We start from the raw sequence: 25915 nt of genomic DNA, 5'->3' as shown, positions 1-25915 counted from the left end.
TTCAAATTTGACCTCAGATACTTACTAGCTATGTGACCCTGGGCAAGTCACTTCACCCTGTTTGTCTCAGTTTCCTCATGTGTAAAATGAGCTAGAGAGGGAAATGGCAAATCACTCTAGTATCTTTGCCAAGAAAACCCCAAATGGGGTCACGAAGAGTTGGACATGACTGAAATGACTGAACAACAATAACAAAAATCTGTTACCTCCAGGTACAAATGTAAAATCTTCTTTTTAGGGTTTAAAGTTCTTCACAACTTGGATCCACCTACCTTTCCAGTATTCTTATACATTACATGATTTCTACCCCCTCTAATGTCCTCTTTGCTTTCCTCCTGTATGACACTCCTAGGTATTTTCATTGACTGTCACATGATTTCAATGTTCCCCTTCCTTACTCCCACTTCCTGGCTTCCCTGACTTCCTTCAAGTCTCAGCTAAAATCCTACTTTCTACAGAAAATCTTTCCCCATCTCCCTGAATTCTAGTTTCTTCCCTCTGTTAATTACCTCTAATTTTTCCTCTATGTAGTTTGTGCATAGTTATTTGCAGGTTGTCACCCCCCATTAGATTGTGAGCTCCTTTGAATGTAGGAACTGTCTTAGGCACTTAATAAATGTTTACTGACCGACTATTGCTAATGATAATTATGCAGTTTTCATTTTTTTCTATTACTTCATGGAAGAGAAGACCTTAGTCTCAGAGTCTTTACAATCCCACCACTCTCCCCTTGCTTTGGACACCCCACATTCCTCTTAGAGAGTTCTAGCATATTTCTTTACCCTCTGTTTCCTCCCTTTACCCAGCATTCGAAGCCTCCCTGCACAGAAAGAAAGATCAGTTTGCACCTGCTCCCTTCCTGTCCCCACTCCTCCCTCCCCCATCCCTGATCACTCTGATGATTTCTTGTCACTCACAATTCAGAGAAGCGGTTATGAACTTTCCGGGTTTTGCCCAGCACCTCTTACCATTTCTGGAAAGCGTGAAGAGTGAAAGAAGAGAGTAGGTGGGCCTTCATAGAGGCAGCTGTTTCCATGACTGTCCAGGAGATTCACAGGTGGAGTATGAAGTGGGACTTGTGTCTGGCTGGGCTGATCCTGACCATCGCTCTTCTGTGGGGTAAGGTTTCCAGGATGGATGGGTAATAGAGGAGAGGGAACTTGGGGGAGAGACTACCTGTTAGGATGAGGCATTTCTGGGTCTCATAACAGGGTACTTGGAAATTCTTTTTCCATATTCAGAGCCTCAGTTTTTCTGGAGTCCTTCTAGGAGTAGGGAAAGGGGACATCAGTAAGGGGAGAGCCTGAGAAATGTCAATGTCTTACGTCCCTCCCTTTCCCTTATGGGATCTTTGTCTCAGTCTGGCCAAAGCCAGAGACCTCGGATATGAAGAAGTGTTGAACTCACACCTACTGACCAAGGCACCCCCAAACTCCCTAGTGCAGCCCAAACCAGACTAAAATATAATTGGGAAGAGTTTAACAAAGTAAATAAAAATACAGCATAGCTAATATTTCTTTTTGGTTTTCTAAGTCAGTATGTGACTTCATGGATCTCTTTCTATTTGAGTTTGACACCATCACATTAAAGAATTCTGTTGTCCCCATCTTGGGCTTAATAATAATAGCTTATATTTTATATCGTTCTAAGGTTGACAAAGCACATCGTCTCATCTGACCCTCACAACAGCCCTGTGAAGAAAGTGGCACACGTATAATTATCACCCCTATTTTACAGATGAGAAACCGCATTTCAGAGAGAATAAAAATACCTTGTTCAAGGTCACCCAGCTAAATAAGTGGCAGAATTAGAATTCAAACCCATATCTCCTTACTCCCAGACTTCTTAGTGTTCTTCCCCTCTACCACAGGGAGTAGACTGTCTCTAAGTTACTGCTCTTCCACCAGTGAGGTCAAATTACATGGGGCCTTTTATGCCAGTGTGCTGTAAAGGGCACACTCTCAGGAGTTAGGAATTCAAGCTCTGCCATTAGCTTGCTGTGTGTCCCTGGGTAAGTTGCTTCATCCTGCTGAGCTTCAGATTCTTTATCTGTAAAACAAAGAGGTTGGACTAGATCTGGGGTTTGTGGATTTTAAAAAATAATTTGATGACTATATTTAATATAACTCATTTCCTTTGGGATTGTATGTATTTTATGCATTTAAAAAACATTATTCTGAGGAGTTCATAGGCTTCATCAGACTGCCCCGGGGTTCAGAACCCCTGGACTACATGATCTCTATGGTCCCTTACAGTTCCAAGATTCTACAATTATATGCAATCATATTGGCAATGTTGAATCTCTAGCTTGGGCTAATGTGGTGCTCAGGATGAAGAATTAAGGGAGAAGTCAACTCGTTCATTCATCCTTTTGGCTTCCTGAGCCTGGGCAAGATGGAGCACACCTCTGGCCCTCCTCATGGTGCTCAGAAGCACAAAGGCAGAGGGTGGTCAGACATTCCATCTCCCTCTTCTCTCTGTGACCTAGCTCCTAGCCAGATGTCTACTGTTTTCCAAAAAGTGGCTATGATTCAAGTTGTTTTAATGTTGAATTTGTGCTATGTGTATGAATGTGTGTGTGTGGTGGTGGGGAGTCTTGTACTATCAAGCTAATAATTTAGATGGTTGGGACAAATTAAGAGGTGACTAACTAACCTGGGGTAGCTGAAGTTTCCACGTGAAGTACAGTTACCCCTTCCCTATGATAGGGATTAGTGGTGCGATCTGGAAAATCCACGTATAATTTTTTGGCCCTCCCTTTGTACCAGAGAAGAGGTCTGAATTATTATGGTATTAAAAGATAAAATATGTTGACATTACTATATGCATATTTTATGCATTCCTGAGTTTCTAAACTTTTACTGTGTTGTTTGCTGGCCTTCGCATATTGTCTGCATTTTCTGTAGAACTCTCAAAAAATTCCCCTTTGATTTCTTATGCCGACCTGTGATATATCAACACCACAGTGGGGAAGGTTGCAACGTGGAAGGGATAACTGTGGTTCTCTGAGAGGCCAGGTATGCCTTAGAAATTTGAAAAAGAAGATCTTTGCATTTTTGGTGCCTCTAAACCAAACTTGAAGAATTCTAGAAGCATAGACTTTTGGATTATGTAGATGATGTCCTTGCATTTCATAGTTAGTTCCTAGAGCACAGGGTCAGAAAATACCATACTGTGACTTAAATAAAATAATTATCAACATGAAATAAGAACAGAATATTACATCAGATTTGAGGAATTCAAAAGATTTAGATTTCTGTAAAATCATAGATTCAGAGCTAGGGGTGATCGTAGAGGTCATCCAGTCCATGACCTTCATTTTGCAGATGAGGAGACAAAGTCTCACACTAAGCTGATCTAACTACAAGATTTACTGATAGCAGACGAACCACTAGTGGACTGTTCACTCATATAAAAAAGGATATAAAACATACATTCTCCGGTCCTTGCTTTGCTCTGGATATTAGAGTCTGTGGCAACCATGTGGTCTGAGTGAAAGATTAGTTCCAGATAGCACACAGACATTTGAGGGGGTTGGGGAAACCTCTGCTAGAGGCAGCTAGGTGGTATAGGGATAAAGCACTGGGCCTAGAGTCAGGAAGACCTGAATTCAAATTCAGCTGCAGATACTTACTAGCTGTGTGACCCTGGGCAAGTCACTTAACCTCAGTTGAGGAAATTGTAAAATGGGAATAATAATAGCGGGGTTGTTGCAGGGTTGTTGTGAGGATCAAATAAGATAATATTTGTAAAACACGTAGCATGGTTCCTGACACATAGTTGTTGCTCAGTTATTTCAGTCATGTCTGACTCTTCATGAACCCATTTGGGGTTTTCTTGGCAAAGATACTGAAGTGGTTTGCCATTTCCTGCTCTAGCTCATTTTATAGACGAGGAAACTGAGGCAAACAGAGTTAAATGACTTGTCCAGAGTCACAACTAGTAAGTATCTGAGGTGAGATTTGAACTCAGAAAGATGAGTCTTCCTGACTGCAGGCCCAGTGCTCTATCCAATGTGCCACTTAGCTTCCCTGACACATAGTAATAGGCATTTAATAAATGCTTTCCCACCCCCTAATCTCCCTCTTGGATTTTACCTGAGGTAGACAAAGGTAACTGGAAGCTCCAGTCTGGAATAAACAGATCCTAGCTGTCTTTGATCGTGAATAGTTCAGAAAAGGCTGTAAACAAAGGGGTTAGTTTAATTCCTTTGGCATCAGGGGATATTCTTAGCCTCCCTCTTTTTGACTCTCTGTCTCTGTTTCTCTGTCTCTGTCTCTCTCTCCCTCTCTGTTTCTCTGCTAATGTAACAAGGCTGTACCACATATCAAGCAACCAGTCGATCAACAAACATTTAGTATACCCTTACAATCTATTGAACACTATACTAGATATTAGGACTACAAAGACAAAAATGAAACGCTCCCTGACCTCAAGGAGCTTACATTCTTTTGGGGAGAAGTGACAGATACACAGATAAATATAAACAAAATAAATACAAGGTAACTTCACAAGAATGATCCATCAGCTGAAGGGATCCACAAGGGCATCATGTAGGAACTAGCATTTGTGCTGAGCTTTGAAGGAAACTAAGGGATTCTGAGAGGTAGAATGACAAGGGAGGGCATTCCAGGAAGGGAGGGCAGCCTTTGCAAAGGTATGGAGGTGGGGAATGAAATGTTGTATTTCAGGAACAGCAAGAAGAAACTAGAGCTCAGGAGAGACTAGAGATGGCTATATGGATCTAGGAATCCTCTGAATGGAGATGGTAATTGGACCCAAGTGGACTGATGAGATAACAAAGAAAAAAGGTAGAACTTAAAAAAAAAGAGGACCCTGGTTAAACCTTTTCATTGTTGATAGCTCCTTTGAATTCACATTTATTTAAACTAACCTTAAAACTACCAAACTCACCCTGAGAGATATTTTGTGAAGGGATGGCTGATACTAAGATGTCTTCATCTTCATAGAGATCTTCATCTTATCATAGAGACTAGAATGTCCCTGGAAACCACCTCAGGAAGACATCAATCTAAAATGTAATTGAAGTTACACAAATGTCAGATATTACTGTGAAGTAAAATGAGCTTTGCTTCTAATTAATTGCAACATGCCTCAAGTGATGTCCTACCAGAAAAGTGGTGGTCTGCATGGAACCTGGGAAAAGGAGAGCTGGCTAGAAGAGAGAAATACCCTTGATGACTAGTATTGGTTTATTAGACATAAATGTCTCCCACTGGAAAAATGTATAAATTAATATTCTGATTTATAACTCATCTGGTGTGATAGTCACTCTTCCAGAACCTCACTAACCCTTTATATATTGGTGAAACAGAATGTCTGAAGTTACATAGCTAAGGAATAAATTTAGATATGTGTTGGCTACATCAAAGTCCTACACTCACTCCCTGAGGCCCAATCTGAGAAGCCAATCCCTTTTTAATGCCATCTTTTTTAAAGATTTCATTTTTTTGGTTTTGTTTTCAAAAGTTTATTATTTATTAATTTTTGTTTTGTTTCTAGGCAATTGGGGTTAAGTGACTTGCCCAGGGTCATATTTATTCATTTTTTAAAACATTCTTTTCTTTTTAAATTTTGAGTTCTAAATTCACTCTCCCTCTCAGCCCTCCCTCATCCACTGAGACGGTAAGCAAAATTATATCAATTAATTATTTATGTGAAATCATGCAAAACATTTCCATATTAGCCATATCACAAAAAAAAAATAAAGAAAGTAAGAAAACTATACTTCAATTTGCACTCAGAATTCATCAGTTTTTTCTCTGGAGGTAGGTAGCATTTTTTTCATCATAAGTCCTCTGAAGTTATCTCAGATCATTGTCTTAGAGTAGCCAAGTATTTCATAGTTGATCTTCAGTAAAATATTGCTGTTACTATGTTCAATGATATCCCAGTTCTTCTCACTTTAATTTGTATCAGTTCGTATAGATCTTGCCATGTTTTTTTCTGAAACCACCCCCTCTTAATTTCTTACAGAGCAGTAGTACTCCATCACAATCATATGCCACAACTTGTTTGGCTAATCCTCAATTGATGAGTATCCGCTCAATTTTCAATTCTTGGCTACCACAAAAAGAGCAGCTGCAAAAATTTTTGTACATGTAGGTCCTTTTCCTTTTTCTGTGATCTCTTTGGAAGTGCAGACCTAGTAGGTGTATTGCTAAGTCAAAAGGTATGCACAGTTTTATAGCCTTTTGGGCATAGTTACAAGTTGTTCTCCATTATGAACCAGTGTACAACTATGCCAATAGTTTATTAGTGTACCTATTTTTCCTCGTCCCCTCCAGCATTTGTTATTTCTGATAGCTATGAGGTAGTTGTTTTAATCTGTATTTCTCCAATCAATAGTGATTTTGAGCATTTTTTCATATGATTATAAATAACTTTGATTTCTTTTTCTGAAAACTGCCTATTCATATACTTTGAACATTTATCAGTTAGGGAATGGCTCTTATTTTTATAAATTTGACTCAATCCCTTATATATTTGAGAAATGAGGCCTTTAACAGAGAAATTTGCTGTGAAAATTTTTAATACTACTTCATTATCTATGTTACATTTTAACAAATCGTGGTTTGATTATCTCTTTTAATTGGGTCTGTTTTTGTTTTTGCTTTGTCTGAGGTCATGATTGTTAACTCTACCTTTTTTACTTCAGCTGAAGCACAATCTACTCTGGCCCTTTATTTTAACTCTGTATGTGTCTATTTCATGTGTCTTTTATAAACAACATGTTATTGGATTCTGGTTTCTAATCTATTCTGTATCTGTTTTCGTTTTACATGTGAGCTCCTCCCATTCCCATTCCTATTTGTGATTACTGTGTATTTACCTCCATCTTATTTTCTTCTGTTTATCCTTCTCTCTCTTTTTTTATCCAGCCCCTCCTCAAAAGCCTGTTTTGCTTCTGACCACTGATCTTCCTTATTCTGCCCTCCCTTTAATCTTCCCCTCCCCCATATCTCTTACCTCTTCCCCTCTTATATCTCTGTTGAATGAGATGGATTTTTATGCCCAACTGATTGTGTATATATATATTCTTCCCTCTCTGAACCAATTTTGATGGCAGTGAGGTTCAAGTATTGCCTGCTACTCTCCTCCCCATTTCCGTTTCCATTATAAAAGCTTTTCCTTGCAAGCCTCTTTTATGTGAGAAAAATTTCCCCGTCCTACCTCTCCCTTCTCCCTTCTTTTCTCACTCCATTTTTTTTGGAGATCATCTCAACATAATTGAGTCACACTCACGCCCTCTGTCTATGTAGACTCTTTCTAACTGCCCTAATAATGATAAAGTTCTTAGGAGTTATATGTATCATCTTCCCATATAGGAATGGTTTAACTTTATTGAGTGTTTTATTATTATGACTTTTTCATGTTTACCTTTTTATGCCTCTCTTGAATCTTGTGTTTGAATGTCAGATTTTCCGTTCAGCTCTGGGTTTTCCATCAGGAATGCTTGAAAATCCTCTATTTCATTAAATATCCTTTTTTTACCCTGAAAGATAATACTCAGTTTTGCAGAGCAGGTGATTCTTGATTGTGGTCTTAGTTCCTTTGCCTTCCTGAATGTCATATTCCAATCCTTGCACTCCTTTAATGTGGAAGCTGCTAGATCTTGTGTGATACTGACTGTGGATCCATAGTATTTAAATGATTTCCTTCTTACAGTATGTTCTCCTTGACTTGGGAGTTCTGGAATTTGGCTATGATATTCCTGGGAATTGGAATCTCTTTTAGAGATTGGTGAATTCTTTCAATTTCTGTTTTACCCTCTGGTTCTAGGATATTGGGGTAGTTTTCCCTGATAATTTCTTGAAATATGATGTCCCATCTCTTTTTTTGATCATGGCTTTCAGGAAGTCCAATAATTCTTAAATTATCTCTCCTTAATTTATTTCCTAGTCAGTTGTTTTTCCAATGAGGTTCATATTTTCTTCTATTTTTTAATTCTTTGGACTTCATTTTCTTATTTCTTGATGTCTCATGAAGTCATTAGCTATCACTTGTCCAATTCTAATTTTTAAGGAGCTATTTTCTTTTCTTTTTTCTTTCTTTCTCTTTTTTTCCTTTTTGGTGAGGCAGTCGAGGTTAAATGACTTGCCCAGGGTCGCACAGCTAGTAAGTGTCAAGTATCTGAGGCCAGATTTGAACTCAAGTCCTCCTGACTCCATTGTGCCACCTAGCTGCCCCAGGAGCTATTTTCTTTACTGAGCTTTTGTACCTCTTTTTCCGTTTGGTCAATTCTGCTTTTAAGGAGTTCTTTTCTTCAGTGAATTTTTGTACCCCTTTTCTCCTGTTTGATGTATTCTGCCTCTTAAGGATTTCTTAAGTGAATTTTTGTGCCTCTTTTACCAGTAGGCCAATTTTGTTTTTTTAAAAGCATTATTTTCTTCAACATTTTTTGTGCCTCTTTTACCAAGCTGTTAATTTTCTTTTCATAATTTTCTTGTACCGCTCTCATTTATTTTCCCAAATTTTTCTTCACAGTCTTATCTTTTCCTTTAGCTCTTCCAGGAATTCTTGTTGGACTTGGGTCCAGTTAGCATTTTTCTTTGAGGCTTTGGTTGTAGCTGTTTCCACATTATTGTCTTCTGAGTTCATATCTTGGTCTTCCCTGCCACTGTATTATCTTTTTATGGTCAAGCTTGTTGTTGTTGTTGTTTGTTCATTTTTCTAACCTCTTTCTTGACTTTGAACTTTATGTTAAAGTTGGATTCTGCTCACCTGGGAGTGGGGAAGCACCATCCCAAACTTCAGGATTTTTCTGTTTTCAGGGCTGGTTCTGGGGGGTCTGTAAGTTTTTGGTGCTTCCAAGTTGGTGTGATCCAGGGAGAGGTGGGTCATGGCTCTGTTGGTCTGTACTCTTGTCTTTACCCAGGGAGGGCCTCTGGTCCCCTGCAGATGCAAGCACTAGCGCTCCTCTTGGCCCTGGAATGGTGATAAGGTCCCCTGTTCTCCTGCAACCACAAACATTAGTGCTCTTCTCTGCTTTGGAGCTGTGACCAGAGCTCCTGTTCCTTTGTGACTGATCACAAGTGGTCCTTCTCACCCTGGAAGCAGGACCCAGAACTTTATATAGGGAATAGAGTTATCAGTCAGTACCAGCAAAGGGCCCTCTGTAATCTCTTTAAGATGCTGCCACTGCCATTGTAGCAGTCGCCTCCAAGGCCCATTGCTGGTGTTGCTTCCTTGTGCTCTGGGCTGGATCCTACCACCCACGTCACAAAACTCTCCTGCCAACCTCCTGACCTGTCACAGGCTGCAAAAATGTCCCACTCTGAATCTTCATTGCCTTCCCCTCCTGCCTCCTGCCCCTGGAAATCTAGGGCCCAGCTCATGAAAACTCAATTCAGTGCAATTTAACAAGCATTTATTAGGCACAGATAAGGGTTAAATGAAGCTACTGTCAGAGAGGCATGACCCCTGTTCTTGAGGAATTTAGTTTTAAAATAGATTTTTTTTCGTTGATATCTTTTTATTTTTACATCACCAATATTGCTTCGTCTATCTCTTTCAGGGATCCATCCTGTATAATAAAAAAATTTTTTTTTAAGAGGAAGGGGGAGGATTCAGCAAAACCAATCAGCACTTTGGAAAAAAAAAAAAGAATGTTATAAACAATGTTCCACACTTGTGGACCCCCACTCCTACTAAGGATCAAGGAAGGTGTTTTCCTTGAGGAGTTTATAATCATGTGTGAGTGTGTGTGTATAGCAGGGTTAGTTTTTTTTTCTTAATATAAGGAACTTCTAAGGGTATGTGCAGGGGAAAGAAAGAACAACAAAATTGTTGAGCCAAATGGAAAAGGCGCCTCAGGACTGTCAGGGCAGTTTTTTGTGTTTTGAACAGACTTTGCCCAGTTGAATCTGTGTTCTTTCTTTCCATAGGCTCTATGGTCCAGGCAGATGATGGAGGTAAGTTATTTGGATTCTCCAGCTCTGGTAGACAAAATATTACTGGATTCTAGAGAATTAGAACCTGCAAATAGTGGGAATTGAGTGGTTTGGAGGTGAGGGGTTGTTTACCCCAAACCCTTAAGGTCTTGGCAAGCCATGGCATGCCCTGGTCTCACCCTGACCAAGAGAAATCCTTCGTTCAGTGTTTTCATCTTTTTTTTGGGGGGGGTGGAGCAGGGCAGGGGAGACTAATGAGAGAGGGAAAGGGAATATGTATGTTTCATGGAGTTGGTAAATATAAATCATCCTGTAAAACAGGGGCATCCTGCTTGGGGAGGTGGTATAATTGGAGAAACTTCTTCAGCAGGGGTCTGTCTGCCTCAATCTTCAATTAAAATCCTTCTACTACTTTAAATCTGTGCTCACTTCCTCCTGGAAATCTTCCCAGATGAAGCTAATCCAACTGGGGATGTTTATCCTGAAGAAGAGAAGATTTAGGGAGGCCATGAGAGCTGTCTTCAAGTATTTGAAGGGCTGTCATGGGGAAGAAGAGTTAAGACTGAATGCTTAGCTCCAGAAGGCAGAACCAAGAACATTGGGGAGGAGTTAAAAAGAAGCGAATTTTGGCTTTATCTCTATCCCAAAGTGATAGTGGGCTTTCCCTCACTGGAAGTCTTCAGGCAAAGGCTGGGGGATTCTCTGATGCTGTGAGCCCCTCCCCCCCTCCCTCCACCAGTGCACATTTATTCAGTTTGTATTATGTCTTTGTTTTCATTCTGCTTTTTGAGTGACCAGAAGTCCATTCTGTCTGCCTAAGTCCTGTCTGTCTCGTTAGATTCCTTCCTTCCTTTTTTCTTTCCTTCCTTCTTTTTCTCTTTCTTTTCCTTCCTTCCTTCCTTCCTTCCTTCCTTCCTTCCTTCCTTCCTTCCTTCCTTCCTTCCTTCCTTCCTTCCTTCCTTCCTTCCTTCCTTCCTTCCTTCTTTCCTCCCTCCCTCCATCCTTGCCCCTTCTCTTTCTCTCTCTCTCTCTTTCTTTCTGTAACACATAAACATAGTCTACCAAAACAGATCCCCACATTGGTTAGGTCCAGAAATGTATGTCTCAGTCTGCACTCTTGAGTCTCTCACCTTGCCTGTCAAGGGGTGGCAGCATTCTTTATCTGTAGTCCTCTAGTGTCATGGCTGACCACTGTGTTTGTCAGAATTCTTAAATAAGTCAACACTGTTAATTTTCAAAACATTTCTATTTTTGTATGAATTATTCTCCTGTTTCTGCTCATACTTTACTTTGCTTCAGTTCATGGAAGTCTCTTCCTAGGTTCCTCTGAAACCATTCCATTCATGATTTCTTATGGCACAATAGTATTCCATCATGTTCATACACCATAATTGGTTTAGCTATTTGCTAATTGATGTTGTGTCATTAGACTTTGATCTCCTTGGAAAATAGGGACTGTGGTCCTTTCCCTGGATCTACAGAAGACACAATGAGGACTCAGTCCCCAATATTGATTGGCTGTTGACTCATTAACAGGAGTGGCAGAAGTGAAGAACAGTCCTTTCCCTGCTTTCCTCCCTTCCCCCTGTCTCCCTCCCCACTTTGCCTCTTGGCCTTAAGGGCTCCATAATTGTAATTTTTGTCTCCCTAGACAAATCCTTATTCATATCAGTGGTGGAAACTGAGGACAAGATATTTCTGAAGTGCAATGGCACAGAATTCTCATGGGTGGCCTTGGAGGAATCATCAAAAAAGAGTTATCCAAGCAATGAAAGTGTGGACTTGGGAAAAAAAATCCAGGATCCCCGAGGAATATATCAGTGTACTCATACCAAGGACATGAAATCCCCTGTCCTGCATGTTTATTATCGAAGTATGAGCATCAATCCCTTCCCTACATCTGCCCTATCCCCTCACCCCTTTCCTCCTAATTGTAATGACTGTGAGCTTCTTGGTTGGGGGGTGGGGAGAGCTCTGTATTGTAAGGGGTGGAATCCAAGTCTTTTTGAGCTCAGACAGTAAGCCATATGAACCAAAACATGCCTTTTTAGTGGAGTGAGGAAGAAAGCTCAGCTCTCTGGATGAGGTTTAGGGAAACAACTTAGGACCTGGAGCTTCTGGCATGGTTAAGAAAACTGGTTCGTCCTTCCCAAAGCTGAGAACTTCAGGGGGTTTCCCATAGATTTTTGGGATGAGAGATTACTGTGAGGGAGAAGTGGTTGGGATAGCTAGATCTTGCATTGGGCTGGGGCCTCTGTCCTGAGGTGGCAAGGGAGTCCATCAGGGAGCATCACCTGACGCTGAGAGGGCACGTGTCCTTTTCCTCTCCACAGTGTGCCAGAACTGTGTGGAATTCAACTCAGGCTCCCTGATCGGTATTCTGGTTGCTGATGTTATTGCTACATTTATTCTGGCCATTGGAGTCTACTGCTTTGTAGGTCACGAGGAGGGATGTCTTCCAGCAGGTAAGTTGGAGGAGCTTTGACATGCACAAGCTAGTGCAAGGGGGAGGGGACAAAGTTGGCATCCTTTAGGTTCAGCTATTCATAACCAAGGTTTTCCATGGGGCTCCTTCTTCCAGGCTTTCCCTTGCTGGTCCCACTGCTGCCAGATTAATTTCTTAATATGAAGCTTTGTTATGAGGGTTCACCAAGACCCATGAGGATGGTCACGTATGTCCTTTATCAAGTGGTCAGAGCACAAACTCCTCCTCACACATGCTCCTTGGGATGCTCTCTCTACCCCCTCCACTGTTTAATGAGTCACTAATCACCATTGCCTACAAAATAAATTTAATTCAGCAAACACTTATTAATTACCTACTCAGCGTAGGTGTTAGATATACATAGATATGATGTAGATCCCACTTTCAAAGAGTTTGTAATTTAATGTGGGCAGAGAAATAAATAGATACACATGACAAGGATATAAGGGAGATGTCCAGGAAAAGAACTATGATCAATTTCATCAGTTTCAGCTAGGTGGGTAGGGTTAGGGGGTGGACAAGGCTTCCCAGACAAGGCACTTGAACGGATTAATATGGGGGCAAAGGCATGGAGACTAGAGAAGAAAGCTGCATGGTATAAACACCAAATTAGGAGTCAAGAGATGCGCGTTCAAGTATCAGCTGTGATGCTCACTTGCTTTGTTGAGCTTAGACAAATCACTCAATCGCTTGGGGTTTCAGTTTCCTCGTCTGAAAATGAGGGGGTTGGAATAGATAATTTCTATAGTTCCTTCCAATTAGCTCTACCAAACTATGAATCTAAGGCAGAATGAGAACAGAAGATGAAAGCAGTTTGTGTAGAATGTAGGATGCATGAATTATGATATAAATATGAAATAGTATGATAAACTGGAAAACCAGTAGGAGCCAGGTTGCACAGATCTTGAATGCCAGTGTCACGAGTTTGTACTGTATTTGATAAGTGATAAAGAGACACTGAAAATTTTTGAACAGAGGGGTGACTTGATCAGTGGTGCATTAGTCAGTGTACTTGGACAGCAATGTCATGGATGGATTGGAAGAAGACTGAAGTGGAGTCGGGAAGAGCTGATAGGAGGACATCATAAGAATTTAGGCATGAAGAGATGAGAGCCTTAACCAGCATGGTTGCAGTGAGAGTGGAAAGAAGGGGGCAGACTACAGAGTTGTTGCTGGAGTGGAATCAATAGGACTTGGTCACTAATTGGATTTAGACAATAAAAGAGAAGGAAGAGTCAAAGATGACTCTGAGGTTACTACTTTGAGTTACTGGGAAGATGATGGTACCATCAAAAAGCATAAAGGTGAAGGGGAAAGAACAAGTTTAGGGGAAAGATAAGTTCAGTTTTGGACATGTTGAGTTTGAGGGGTTGACAGGACATCCAGGTGGAGATTTCTAGCAGGTAAGAGGAGTTGTAAGGGAAAATTTGGGCAGAAATACATTTCTAGGAATTATTTAAATAGGAAGTGATGATTGAAACTATGAGAGTTTAATAAGGGGAAAAGTATAGAAAGAGGAGAGGGCCAAAGATCTAACTCTGGAGAAAATTAATGATTAGTGTATGGGAGAGGGTGGAGTAAACAAGGGTGAAAGAGGAGTAAATAGTCAGAGAGATGGTAGAGGAACCATGTGCACAGAAGCCAAAAAAGGATTGGGTGTCAAGAAAGAGGAGCTGTTCAACAGGATACACAGAGAGGTCAAAGAAAGATAAGGACAGATTAGATTAGCAATAAGGTAGTCATTAGTTTTCTTGGAGGAAACTCTTGTAGTAGTATACTAGGAACAGAGGTCAAATTACATGAGGATGAGGAATGAGTAGATGGTGAGGAAGTAGAGCCAGCCTGTTTGACCATTCTTATTGACCCTGAAGGGGGAGGGGAGAATATGATAGGTCATGAGATTATAGATTTAAACTTGGAAAATACCTTATATCTAGTCCAATAGCCTCTTTTTACATTACGATTACATTGTAATTTTTGCTTCCCTATGAGGAAACTGAACCCCAGATAGAGGCAGTGACTTGCTCAAAATCACACCTCATAGTATGCAGCAGAGCTAGGATTTGAACACAGATCCTTCAACTCCAAATCTAGCATTCTTTCCACTATATCCTGCCTCTTTGGTTAGTGAAGTCAAGGGAAGGGTTTTTTTGTTTGTTTGTTTTTTGTTTTTGTTTTTTGTTTTAGAAAAGAGGAGATCTGAGAATGCTTGTAGACAAAAGGAAGGAACCAGAGGAGAGGAGAGATTAAAGATATGTGAAAAAGGGGGGATGACAGATGAATGAATGAATGAGAGAAAGAGTGAATGAAAAAGCATTTATTAAGCTGTAGATGGAACGAGATTATGGAAACAGTGGGGTTTAGCCTACTAAGGGGCAAGAGTGAGTCTTGGCAAATAAGATAACTATTTTTTCTTCTGAAACTAGGTAAGGACATTGAGAGCGTTAACATGTGAAAATTAGGGAGAAGTAAAGATTTGGGAATCCACATTAGATAGCCTCAGCCTTCTAAATTAAGTAGGAGGTCAGGATATATTCTGAGAGTGATCCAGAGAGGATGGAGCTGGAGACTTGAAGAAAAAAAGACATTCAGAGTTGCCATTGTTAAATCATCAACAGGTTAAGATTCAAGGTCTTCCATAATTCATCTCTCTTATCAAGTCCTATCAATCAACAGCCTTTTATGAAGTACCTACCTTGTACTAGGATTTACTCTCAAATACTCTATATGCCAGGCACACTAGACTACTAACCATTCTCTAAGTCTTCCTAGGTTTTTATATTTCCATGCTCTTGCTGTTCTATACTGCTCACATGCCCTCTCCCCATCACATCACATCCATCTACTGACAGCTTATTGTTCCAGCTCAAACTCTATGTCTTTCATAGAGCCTTTCATGACTTCCTTAGCTGAAGGTGATTTCTCCTTCATTTGATCTTATAGTGTCCTATATTCTTCATCTACTTATCATCTCCTAACTTAAATATATTTGTGTACATGTCTTATGAGAAGCTGTGCATCATTGTATAGAGACTTGGCCTCAGAGCCAGAAAGACCCGGGTTCAAGTTCTGCCTTTGGCACACACTGGCTCTGTGATGCTGAGAATTCTTGGTGGTTCTCTGCAGAGAAGATGCTTTGGTACAGCGAGTATCCTCTTGGGAATTCTTTATATTAATGAAGTCACAGGTCCGGTTCCTACCCCTACATGTCTTATCATTCCTAGTAGATTTTCAATTCTTTGAGGGTAATGATAATATCTTATTAATCTCTAGCAGTCACTTAATGTTTATTGAATAATGAATAAATAAGATCAACCCAAAGGAAGTAAAGGTTATAGGATTGTAAGGGCTGTAGCATTCTCTGAATGTTTCTGAGTGGACTTATAGGCAGAATTCGGGGTTCAGTCCCTTCCAGCCATGTCCTGGACATCTGTGGGCTATCTCCTACTGACCCTTCTTCTCTGGGTTTCTCTTTGATCAGGTTTTGACAAGCAGATTCTTATGCAAAATGATGCACTCTACCAGGTGAGTAATGAAGAGGGATGAGAGTGGAAGGGATGAAACTGAGGCTAGGGGGTTAAAGAGCTTTGACAGTGGATTGTATGATAAACTGGGAATTTAATAACAGATGGCATGGGAGAAACGTGAACATACAGCTCTGATCTCTTTGGGGTCTCTTGATTGTAAAGAGATTTCTTCTTTTTCGAAAGAAGAAACACAAGAAATAAAAATATCCCTGACCTTACTCTCTCTTCTTTTAATCTTTTAGCCACTCAAAGATCGAGATGACAACTCATATAGCCACATTGGAGGCAAACGACCTAGGAACAAGTGAGCGCTGGAACTTATGACTTGGAACAGCACCCCAGCTACATGCTAACAACTGTCTTCCCCAGTTATTTAGCCAATAAAATTCTCCACTTTTTCACTCAGTCAATGCCTACTTGGCCTCTGCTTGGTTCCTGAAAAGGAAATGGAGAATATGCTGGTTCTTTCAAACCCCTGGCCTTCTTGCCCACTGTGAATTTGTCCTGAGTTCCTGCCTCATCCCTGTCTTTCTTCTCTCCAGTGTAGACAGGATGATGGTAACCAGTCCTTCCTAGTAACCAGCTTTCTAGTATCTGGTCTAGTCTTGGAATATCCCCACGACTTTAAGACTAAGACCAAATAATAGGCCCTTCCCACCTCTGCCTCCCCTTTCCCCATACCCTTATCCCTAAGTCTTCCTGTGAACTCTCTCTCTCCCTCCAGCTGGGTGTAGGGTTCTGAGTTCCTGTAGCAGGGCCACATAAGCAGTAGTGGTTTCCATGATGTCATGAGTGGGGACAACATCAAGGGGACCCTAGAACTCAGTTCTTGTTGAAACTCATGGGGGAGGGCAGAAGAGGTAACCAGTTTTCTAGTCTCAGCTGAAGGGCTGATCTCAGCTTTGTTCTGTGTCTTCTATTTGGACTTCCTCTTGTTTCCTGCTCTAATTCTATTCTCCTCTTGGCTCCCACAAGCCTGGCTGTTGAATTAGGGCTGCAGCATTAAAGAATTTTTCCCTGACAGATATGAACAGGCAGTTTTCAAAAGAGGAAATGTGGCTATTAGCATCTATTGGAAAAAGTGCTCCAAATCCCAAATAAGAAAAATTAAAATTAAGACAACTCTAAGGTTTTACATCATAATCCTGTGATTAGTTAAGATAACAAAAGATGAAAATAGCCATCTTTAGAAGAGTGGGAGGCGGCTGGGCACATTCATGCATTGTTGATGGAACTATGGACTGTTCCAATAATTCTGGAAAGCAATTTGGAACTTTATTCCTCCCCCCAAATCAAGAAACTGTATGTGAGGTAATACTAAGCATATACCCCAAAGGGATTGAAGACAGAGGGAAAGCACTCCTGTATACTGAACTTTTTATCATAGCAAAGAATTGGAAACAAAGTGGGTACCCATTAATTGGGGAATAGTGGAACACAGTGTGATGTATGAATATTATGGAATATTACTATACAATTAGAAATGACAAATATGACAAATTCCAAAAAACCTGGGAAGACTTTGAGGAATTGCTACAGAGTGAAGTGAGCAGTATTAGAAGAATAATTTCTACAAGTATGATGTTGTTGTATTGGCTTCAACAATGTCAAGGAAAGTAACTTTGAAAGACTACAGAACCTGGATCAATGCAGTCAGTGACCAGTCATCCACTTTAGAAGACTGATGATGAATCATGGCACTCACTTCTTAGCAGAGAACTGATAAACTAGAATTAGATAATGAGACATGCCTTTAAACAATTTTTTTTTTGGGGGCAACTGGGGTTAAGTGACTCTCCCAGGGTCATACAGCTAGTAAGTGTCAAATGTTTGATCTGAGGTCAGATTTGAACTCAGGTCCTCCTGATTTCAAGGCCGCTGCTCTATCCACTGTGCCACCTAGCCGCCCCCTAAACAATTCTTTCTTGGTGATCGTGACTTTAACAAGCACTATTGAACATGAACATTTCAGTATGCAAAGAATAGAAAAAAAGAATTATATCCATTTCTATTACATCATTTGTTTTTAAGTGGATGTTAAATTTTAACATGTTAGCAATAAAACTGCCTGCTTGTCTATTTTACCCGTATGAACTTCCTCCTCTTTTCTGTGCATTTTTAAAATGTTTCGTTGATGCTCTTTTATTTTTTTCTTATTATTTTTGCATCATTATCAGTAATACCAGCCTACTCCCCTTTCCCTCACAAATAGAAGCTCACCATTGTGAATAAATATCATCATGCAAAATAAATTCACATACTGGCATTGTATGAAAACATACGCCTCATTCTGGACCTTTGGCCTATCACTTTTTTTTTTTTACCAAGAGCCAGAAAGCATGATTCTCATTAATTTTCTGAGGTATTTGTTATTTTGAAATTTGTGTTTGTTCTGAAGTTATTTGTTACTACATTGATCAGAACTCTGAAGTCTATATAGGTTGTTTTATGTAGGTATAGCAATTGTAAAAATTATTCTCCTGGTCTTGTTCACTTTAATCAGTATAAGTTCATATAAAGTCTCCCCAGGTTTCCTTCAGTCTTTCATTTACATAATTTCGTATTCTTTGTTTTTTTTCCCCTCTGTAACAGCTCTATTTTATTGATTATTTCTTGTTCTGAACTTCAACACGAAAAAAGAACATTTCTATGCAATCAAAACAAAAAAGGGGATTCTTTATGAAACTATGAATCTTTATTTCATACTGCTTACTTTTACTCTTAAAAAGTATACAATAAATTCAATACTTTATTTTCAAGACTGTCCTACTGTCTGCTTTCTTCTAAGTTTCCTTCTGTTCTCCTTTGTGTGTTTTAAAAAATGTTACAATCGCTCTAATTTTCTTTTTGCCATCACTATTGTTAACTCCCTTTTCCCCTACCACCCCTCCCTTGTTAGCCACTTGTTAGAAAAAAAAAAACAACAACTTGTAACTAATAAGCATGGTTAAACAAAATGAAGTCACCCAACGGCCAAATCCAAAAATGTCTGTCTCCTTACATACTTTGTGTCCATCATCTTTCTGTCAGGAATGGATAACATGCTTCATTATAGATTCTCTGGAGACGTGATTGGTCAGTGCTTTCATTAGAGTTAAATTGTTTTTCTTTATACTGTTGTCCTTGTATAAATTGTTTTCTTGGTTCTGCTCACTTCATTCTACATTGGTTCATCATTTCTTACAGCTCAATAATATTTAATTACACAATTTGTTCAGCTATCTCTCTCCCCTCCCCCCATTTTAGATTGTCTAAGAGGAGATCTTAGGCACTCCCTTAACCTCTAGTTTTTTTCTCTCTCCTTGACCTTTTAATTCCCACCTCCCTCCCCCTCACTTCAGGATCAGGAAGTTTGTTTTGCTTGTGACTACGTGCTCCAAGGAATGATTCTTCCTCTCGAACTCAAATACCTCCTAATTCCCTGTTCCTGTTGAGTCTGATGCCTTTCAATACTGAACTATGTGTGTTCAGTCCTCCCTGGTCTATTTCAGGTAAGAGTGACCTTGATCTTACGCTCACTCTCTCTGCTCCTTCCTCCATATTTGCACACTTTTCTTTTCACACACCCCAGTAATAAGGAGCGACAAGTTCCATCTTCTTTTATCTCCTTTCTACTTTAGTATATTCCTTTTACCTTTATTTCTCTTTCTCCAGTTCAAACCCTCAGTGCGAAACCAATCTCCTCCCCCTCTGTTTTTCTTATTTAACTTACTCAATACCCTTTGAAAAAAATAAGGTTTTGAAGGGATACTATTGTTTTCCTTTAATTAGAATGTTAGTACTGCATCATCATAAAGCTCCTTCCAATTACTCAAATAAATGTATCTTTCTAAGTTTCCCTGGACTCTTGTGTTTGTATTTCAAAGTTCCTATTCAGTTCTAGTCTGTTTTTTTTTTAATCAAAAATACCTGAAAATTTCCATTAAAGGTCCATTTTTTCCCCCTTTTAGGACAGGGATTCTAAACCTTTTTGGTGTCATGAGGAGGCCAGTGATGAAACTTTTGGACTCAGAATATTATTAAATGCATACAATAAAATACATAGCATCACATAGGAAACTAATTGCATTGAAATAGTTATAGAATATATTTTTAAAGAAGTTCATGGACTCCAAGTTAAGTCCTGCTATTCACTAAACTTATTCAGCTTTTCAGAATAAGTTGTTACCTTGGTTGAGAGCCCATATCTTTTGCCCTTGAGAAGATTGCATTCAAAAATTTGTTATTTTTTAGTGGAAGTTGCTAGATTTTGTGTGATCTTGACTATAGTTCTTTGGCACACAAACTGCTTCTTTTTGGATGCTTGTAAGATTTTTCTTTTACTTGAGATTGCTGGATTTTGGCTAGGGCATTCCTGGTACCTTTCCTTTGAGGGTTCCTTTTAGAAGGTTATCGGTGGAATCTTACTGTCGTTACTATGCCCTCTGCTTCTAATAGATCTAAGCAGTTTTCACTGATGATTTCTTGAAATATATTGTCTAGGCTTTAAAAAACAAATCATGGTTTTCAAGAAGTCTAATGAAATTTTAATCTTTCACTTATTTTCTAGTTCAGCAGTTTTTGATGTCAGATATCTTACATTTTCTTCTGGCTTTTTTTTCTGTCTTGATTTTGTTTTATATCTTGCTGTCTCATGGAGTCATTTATTTACCATTTGGTCTATTCTAGTTTTTAAAAATTCCATTTCTTGGATAAAGTTTACCACTTTTTCTTCTAAGCTACTTACTCTTCTCTCAATTCTTTCCTCAGGAGTTTTTACTTCATTTTAGTATTTTTTTATCTGTTGCTTCATTTCTTCTAGATATTCATATGCTGGTGGAAAATCTATTTTTTCCTTTGAATCTCTGATTGCAATTGTTATAGAATCTGATTTGCAATTTATAATATTCAATGATGATGTTTTCTTTGATTTATTCATCTTTCCAGCTTTCATTCATGAAATGGGATTTTTGCCAGATCCTGTCTCTGGCCTGTGATGTGCTCATGGAGGGTGTGGTCATCTCTACTTGATCATACCCAGGGTCCTCTGTATTCTTGCCCTGAGGTTCAGTTCCCCTGGATCTTTGGGATTCAGGTACTAGATCCTCAGAGTTCTCACTGGTGTTTCAGTGTTATAGGGATCTCACAGTCTCTGCCCCTGGGGTGTCCCAGTTTGAGTGCTGTTGTACTATGCTACTCTGATACCAGACTGATGGCTGCCAGCTGTTGCTGTCTGTTGGAAGGTTCCCACCCATGGGTTTTTTCAGGGTAGCTGTTGGTTCTTACGACATTCAGACACAGTGTATTGTAGGCTATATGTGCTCCTGGTTGAGCTGAGAGGCTACTCTGTGCTGGCTTTTGCTTTGGTGTGGGGGACTGGCTGATTTTTTTTTTTTTTTTGCAGTTCAGGAGAGGAAGGTATCACCATAGTTTCTTTTTTTCCCCTTTTTTCTTTTTTTTGGCTAGGCAGTGGGGTTAAGTGACTTGCCCAGGGTCACACAGCTAGTGTGAAGTGTCTGAGGTCATATTTGAACTCAAGTCCTCCTGACTCCAGGGCTAATTCTCTATCCACTGTGCCACTTAGCTGCCCCTCATAATTTCTTGTTAGATTTCTTGATCGTTATCTAGTCTGCTGGGAGCTTGAGTTTTTCTGAAGTAAGTATGTGGGAATTTGGTAGCCTGCCTCCCGTTCAGGCAGCCACCTTAGCAAGAATCTGGCTATATAATATCATTACATTCATATGAAACAATTTGGTCAGCCAATACCTACTTTGTTTCTGGTTCTTTGCTTCAATCAAAGGTGCTGTTTACAAATGTTTTTGCACATATCAGTTCTCTCCTTCTCTTTTGAACCTCTTTGGAATACATGACTAGTATGGGGATAGCTGAGTTAAACAGTATGCACAATTTAGCTGCTTTTTTGAGTATAGTTCCAAATGGCTTTCTGGAATGGTTGGACCAATTCACAGCTCCACCAGCAGGACACAAATGTGCCTGTCCTCCACCTGCTTCTTCAACAACTGCCAGTTTCTTTTGTTAGCTTTGTTAATGTGATGTTTATGGGGTAGAACCTCAGAATTGCTTTAATTTACATTTTTCTTATTAATAGTGGCATAGAAATTTTTTCCTATGACTTTAAACAACTCCTTCTGATACCTGCCTTTCATGTCCTTTGACCATTTATTTGTCCATTGGGGAATGGCTTTTCTTCTCATATATTTATATCAATATATCTTGAATATTAAATCTTTATAAGAGAAATTTGCTGTAAAGATTTCCCCCCTCCCCCCAGGTAACTGTTTCACTTCTAATTCTAACTATCCATTCTGTTTATGTAAAAGCTTTTCAATTTTATGTAGTTAAAATTATCCATTTTATCACTTTTGATTACTTCTATCCCCTGTTTGGTAAAGAATTCTGTTCCTGTCTATAGTTGTGAAAATATCTCTTTCTTGAGACACGTGTCACAGTCAGTGTGATACATGGTATAAATATTGATTATACTTATTTGTTATGGGGTGGCTTGTATTTTGGTGGAAGGGAAGGGAGTGGTAAATAGGTGGGTAGTGATAGATACATAAAAAAGAAATAAAAGAGTATCAATAAAACATTAAAATATTCAGAGGAAAACAAAAATAAGTTCACAAGAGGACATACATGGCAATCTTGTTAATACCTTGTTAAATTTAATACTTTTAAAATAAACAAACTACACACAACAGAAGTTCATGGTTTCATATATAGTTCTATTCTTTGCTTTTGTTTACATACTGAAATATTTGAGTTTATTGATGATTGTTGAAGAAAGTTAAAAAACAAAAAGAATAATCAGAACTGCTCTCCTCTGGACCATTTCTGGATAAAAGAGGAGAAATGACTTAGAGAAAAGTGGTAGCAGGGAGGGAGTTTTGGTTTGGAAAGTCACACAGATGGTGAATGGAGGAATAAGGGAGTATATTGGCATATATTTTCCAATAGCAATGGCAATACCAATTTGATTATATTTCCAAAGCTGAAAGGTGAGGTGGGAGGAAGGAAGTGAGGATAATAGTCCTAGTAAGAGGATAATAATTCCAGTAGGTGGAGTTTCAGAGGTGAAAGGGTTAAAAGTCCCACAGAGAATGGTCTCTGGCTGGAGAGAACCATGGGAGAATGGGTAGGCAGAAGATGGCCAGGGTGTAAAGTGAAGCATGAGACACTTGAGGAAAGAGAGGAAGATAGAACCATTATTTATTTGCCTCTAGTATTGTTGTAGTAGTAGTAGTAGTAGTAGTAGTAGTAGTAGTAGTAGAGTAGTAGTAGCAGTAGTAGTAAGGAAAGCAGTATGGTTTAATGGAAAGAACACTAGACTTGGAGTTAAAGGGTTTGAGTTCAAATTCTGGTTCTGCCACTTATTATCTATGTGACCTTGTGCAAATCACTTCTCCTCTCTGGCTTTCAGTTTTCCTCATCTATAAACTTAGAGCATTGGACTAGATGATTTCTAAGATTCTAAGATTCCTTCCTCTGATTCTATAGTCCGGTGACAGTAGGAATGGACCTGGCTGAGGTCCTTCCAGGAGTAGTTTAAGTAACCACTCTCTTACAGAGAAAAAGGTGTTGAGATTATTTTCTTATCTGGACACCTTAGGCAGGTGAGAACCCTTTGGTTTGATTTGATTGCCTGACTGCTCCTCAGACATGACCCTCCATCACCTGACGCTGGAGTGTTTTCACTGGCTGTCCCCCATGCCTAGAATGCTCTTCTCATTTCTGCCTCAGTTTCCCTGGCTTCCTTCAAGTCTTAGCCAAAGTTCCACCTTCTACAAAGAGCCTCTCCCAGTCCTCCTTCATCTTAGCCCCTTCTCTCTGAGATCACTTCCAATTTATCCTGTATCCTTGTTTATTTGCACATTGTTGTTTGTGTGTAGTCTCTGCCATTAGACTGTGAGCTCCTTGAGAGCAAGAATTGGTGGATTTTTTTTGTTTGTTTGTTTTTGGCCTTTTTTGGTTTCTCTAGTGCTTAGCACAGTGCCTGGCACATATTAGGTGCTTAATAAATACTAGTTGACTGACTAGATACAGGATATTCTTTATCTCAGATGAGATACAATTACTTATACAAAGCTGGTTCAGTTATTTCAGTCATATCCAACTCTCCCTGGCCCCATTTTGTATTTTCTTGGCAGAGATACTGGAGTAGTCTACCATTTACAGTTGAAGAAACTGAGGCAAACAGGGTTTAGTGACTTGCCCAGGGTCACACAGTTAGTAAATGTCTGAGGCCACGTTTGAACTTAATGCCTTAGTGCTCTAGGCAAATCGCCAAGACTATCAGTTGCGCAGTTGCCAATCAGCGTGGGTAGAAGCAGATTCCTCATCACTATACTAAGAAAATTGTAGGTCTGGCTCCCATCCCTATGTACTTGTCTCCCTTTAGCATACGTACTTCTCAAGAGAAGAGATTGTTTCCTGGCCCAGTTAATGCTTGGCACAGAGTAAACGCTTAATAAATGCTTGTTGATTGATGAGCTAGCGAGTTATTCCTGTGAAGTAGGCATAGCAATATGTTCTGAAGAATCCTGGCCCTTTTGATCCATTCTGCAGCTGAACTAGCCAACAGCTGTTGTCTTAATTAGCTTGTGAGCTCCTTGAGGGCAGGAACTGTTATCTTTTTGTATCTGCTTCCCCAGTGCTTAGCACAGGGCTTGGCACACACATACACATGCTTTTTCATTCATTCAGTGGTCTGAAATCTTTTAACACTCATCATCTACGCTCCTCATCTGATTCCAGCTACCTACTAGGAAGCAGTGGTGTGTAATTATTGTTATTGCTATGGACGTGGCATCTTTTGAATTGTTATCTTTCTTTTATTTATTTATTTGCTTATTTTTTCAGATTCATATGTCCTGTCTCTCCAGCTGCATTATAGCTTTATCATGGGCAGGAATTTTGTGTTTTCCCTTTTTTTTTTATGCCCCTACAACACCTACCACTGAGCTTCTCATGCTGCTAAGCCAAGCAATCACAGTTTGGAAAGAGAAAGGCTAAAATGAGAAGAAAATCTTTAAGGGGCCCTAAAACACAGCTGCAAATAATATCATATGACTACCCGGAGTAGTGGGTAGCAGTTAGACGCAGGGTGTGGAGAGACTTCCCTTGAACCTCTGAAAGATGCAGTTATGATTGGTTAGGGGAAAATATTATTTGATAGCCACAATGGAAAAAGTGTGTATGGCATCGAGGGCCACTCATCTACTGATCAGGCACTGGTCTTTTTAACTGCAGCCACGGTCATAAACCACTCTGTTGTGGGTACGATAGGACTCTGTCAGTCATGAGAATTTGACAGGACAGGGAGAGAATGATGGAAACAGAGTCTTGGGCAGCCTGGTGAATATGACGGGGAGACTTCAGTCCTCCTACCCTCTGCTAAGCATGATAATATTCTGGGGAGAGTGAGAGAAGACAGCCACTTCCCCCAATGCACTCTTTGCTTTTAAGGGCAGGCCGTTGCTGTTGCTCTGCTTTTCTCACACTCGTTTTCTCCCAAAGATCAGCAGCCCACATCCTGCCCCATCTAACCTCGACCTTGCTCTAGCTCTGAGGCTGCTGCTTCCTCTGCGGAAGAGAGGAGCCCCATTCCTGCTCAGGCCCTCTCTAGAGCTTCTGATTAGTTGTCATTGGTGAGATCTTTGTGAAGAGTGTTGTAATAAGTGTTTGTTGCCTGTCCTTGTGTTGTGAGAACCCCGGAGTCCCTCTCCCTTTTTCCTTTCATCCCTCCACCTCGCCTCCCATGCTCTTGGCTCTGTCTTATCCTTTTCCTGTGCTTTCTGTCCCCTTGGTGACTCTGTGATCTGAATCCCTCAGCTTTTTTTTCCCACCATTGATAAGCAGGTATTACTTTCACCTATAGGAAACTTTTGGTCCCTAAAACCCTGCCCCTTTTAAAAACTGAGCCTGAAAAAGTCAACCAGTTGCCCTTCAGATGTGATAATAAACAGTAGCTTTATCTAATCATGGCTGGG

At 39.8% G+C, this 25915-nt stretch overlaps 1 protein-coding gene across 2 annotated transcripts; it reads left to right on the top strand.

Moving 5' to 3' along the window:
• Positions 1 to 840: 840 nt before the first annotated feature.
• Positions 841 to 16331, top strand: CD3D (CD3 delta subunit of T-cell receptor complex). 2 transcript variants are annotated; one of them, XM_020984780.2, is made up of 6 exons: positions 841 to 1119; positions 9909 to 9935; positions 11566 to 11787; positions 12248 to 12379; positions 15881 to 15924; positions 16169 to 16331. In XM_020984780.2, the coding sequence occupies exons 1-6, from the start codon at positions 1035 to 1037 to the stop codon at positions 16232 to 16234; spliced, it is 576 nt and encodes a 191-aa protein (XP_020840439.1). In that variant the 5' UTR covers positions 841 to 1034; the 3' UTR covers positions 16235 to 16331. The 2 variants fall into 2 exon arrangements, with proteins under 2 accessions (XP_020840439.1, XP_078002974.1); XM_078146848.1 differs by lacking the exon at positions 841 to 1119 and adding an exon at positions 4684 to 4811.
• The last annotated feature ends 9584 nt before the right edge of the window (positions 16332 to 25915 follow it).

Source organism: Phascolarctos cinereus, unplaced genomic scaffold (genome assembly GCF_003287225.1).
Source record: "Phascolarctos cinereus isolate Bilbo 61053 unplaced genomic scaffold, phaCin_HiC Scaffold_726;HRSCAF=1367, whole genome shotgun sequence".
NCBI lineage: Eukaryota > Metazoa > Chordata > Mammalia > Diprotodontia > Phascolarctidae > Phascolarctos > Phascolarctos cinereus.
The sequence above is the reverse complement of the archived record's forward strand: the minus strand, read 5'-3'. Positions and strand labels throughout refer to the sequence as shown.

Coding starts and splice junctions, on each gene's coding strand:
- CD3D (XM_020984780.2), top strand. CDS start 1,035: ATGACTGTCCAGGAGATTCACAGGTGGAGTATGAAGTGGGACTTGTGT. Junction 1,120..9,908: donor GACCATCGCTCTTCTGTGGG/GTAAGGTTTCCA, acceptor TTCTTTCCATAG/GCTCTATGGTCCAGGCAGAT. Junction 9,936..11,565: donor GGTCCAGGCAGATGATGGAG/GTAAGTTATTTG, acceptor TTGTCTCCCTAG/ACAAATCCTTATTCATATCA.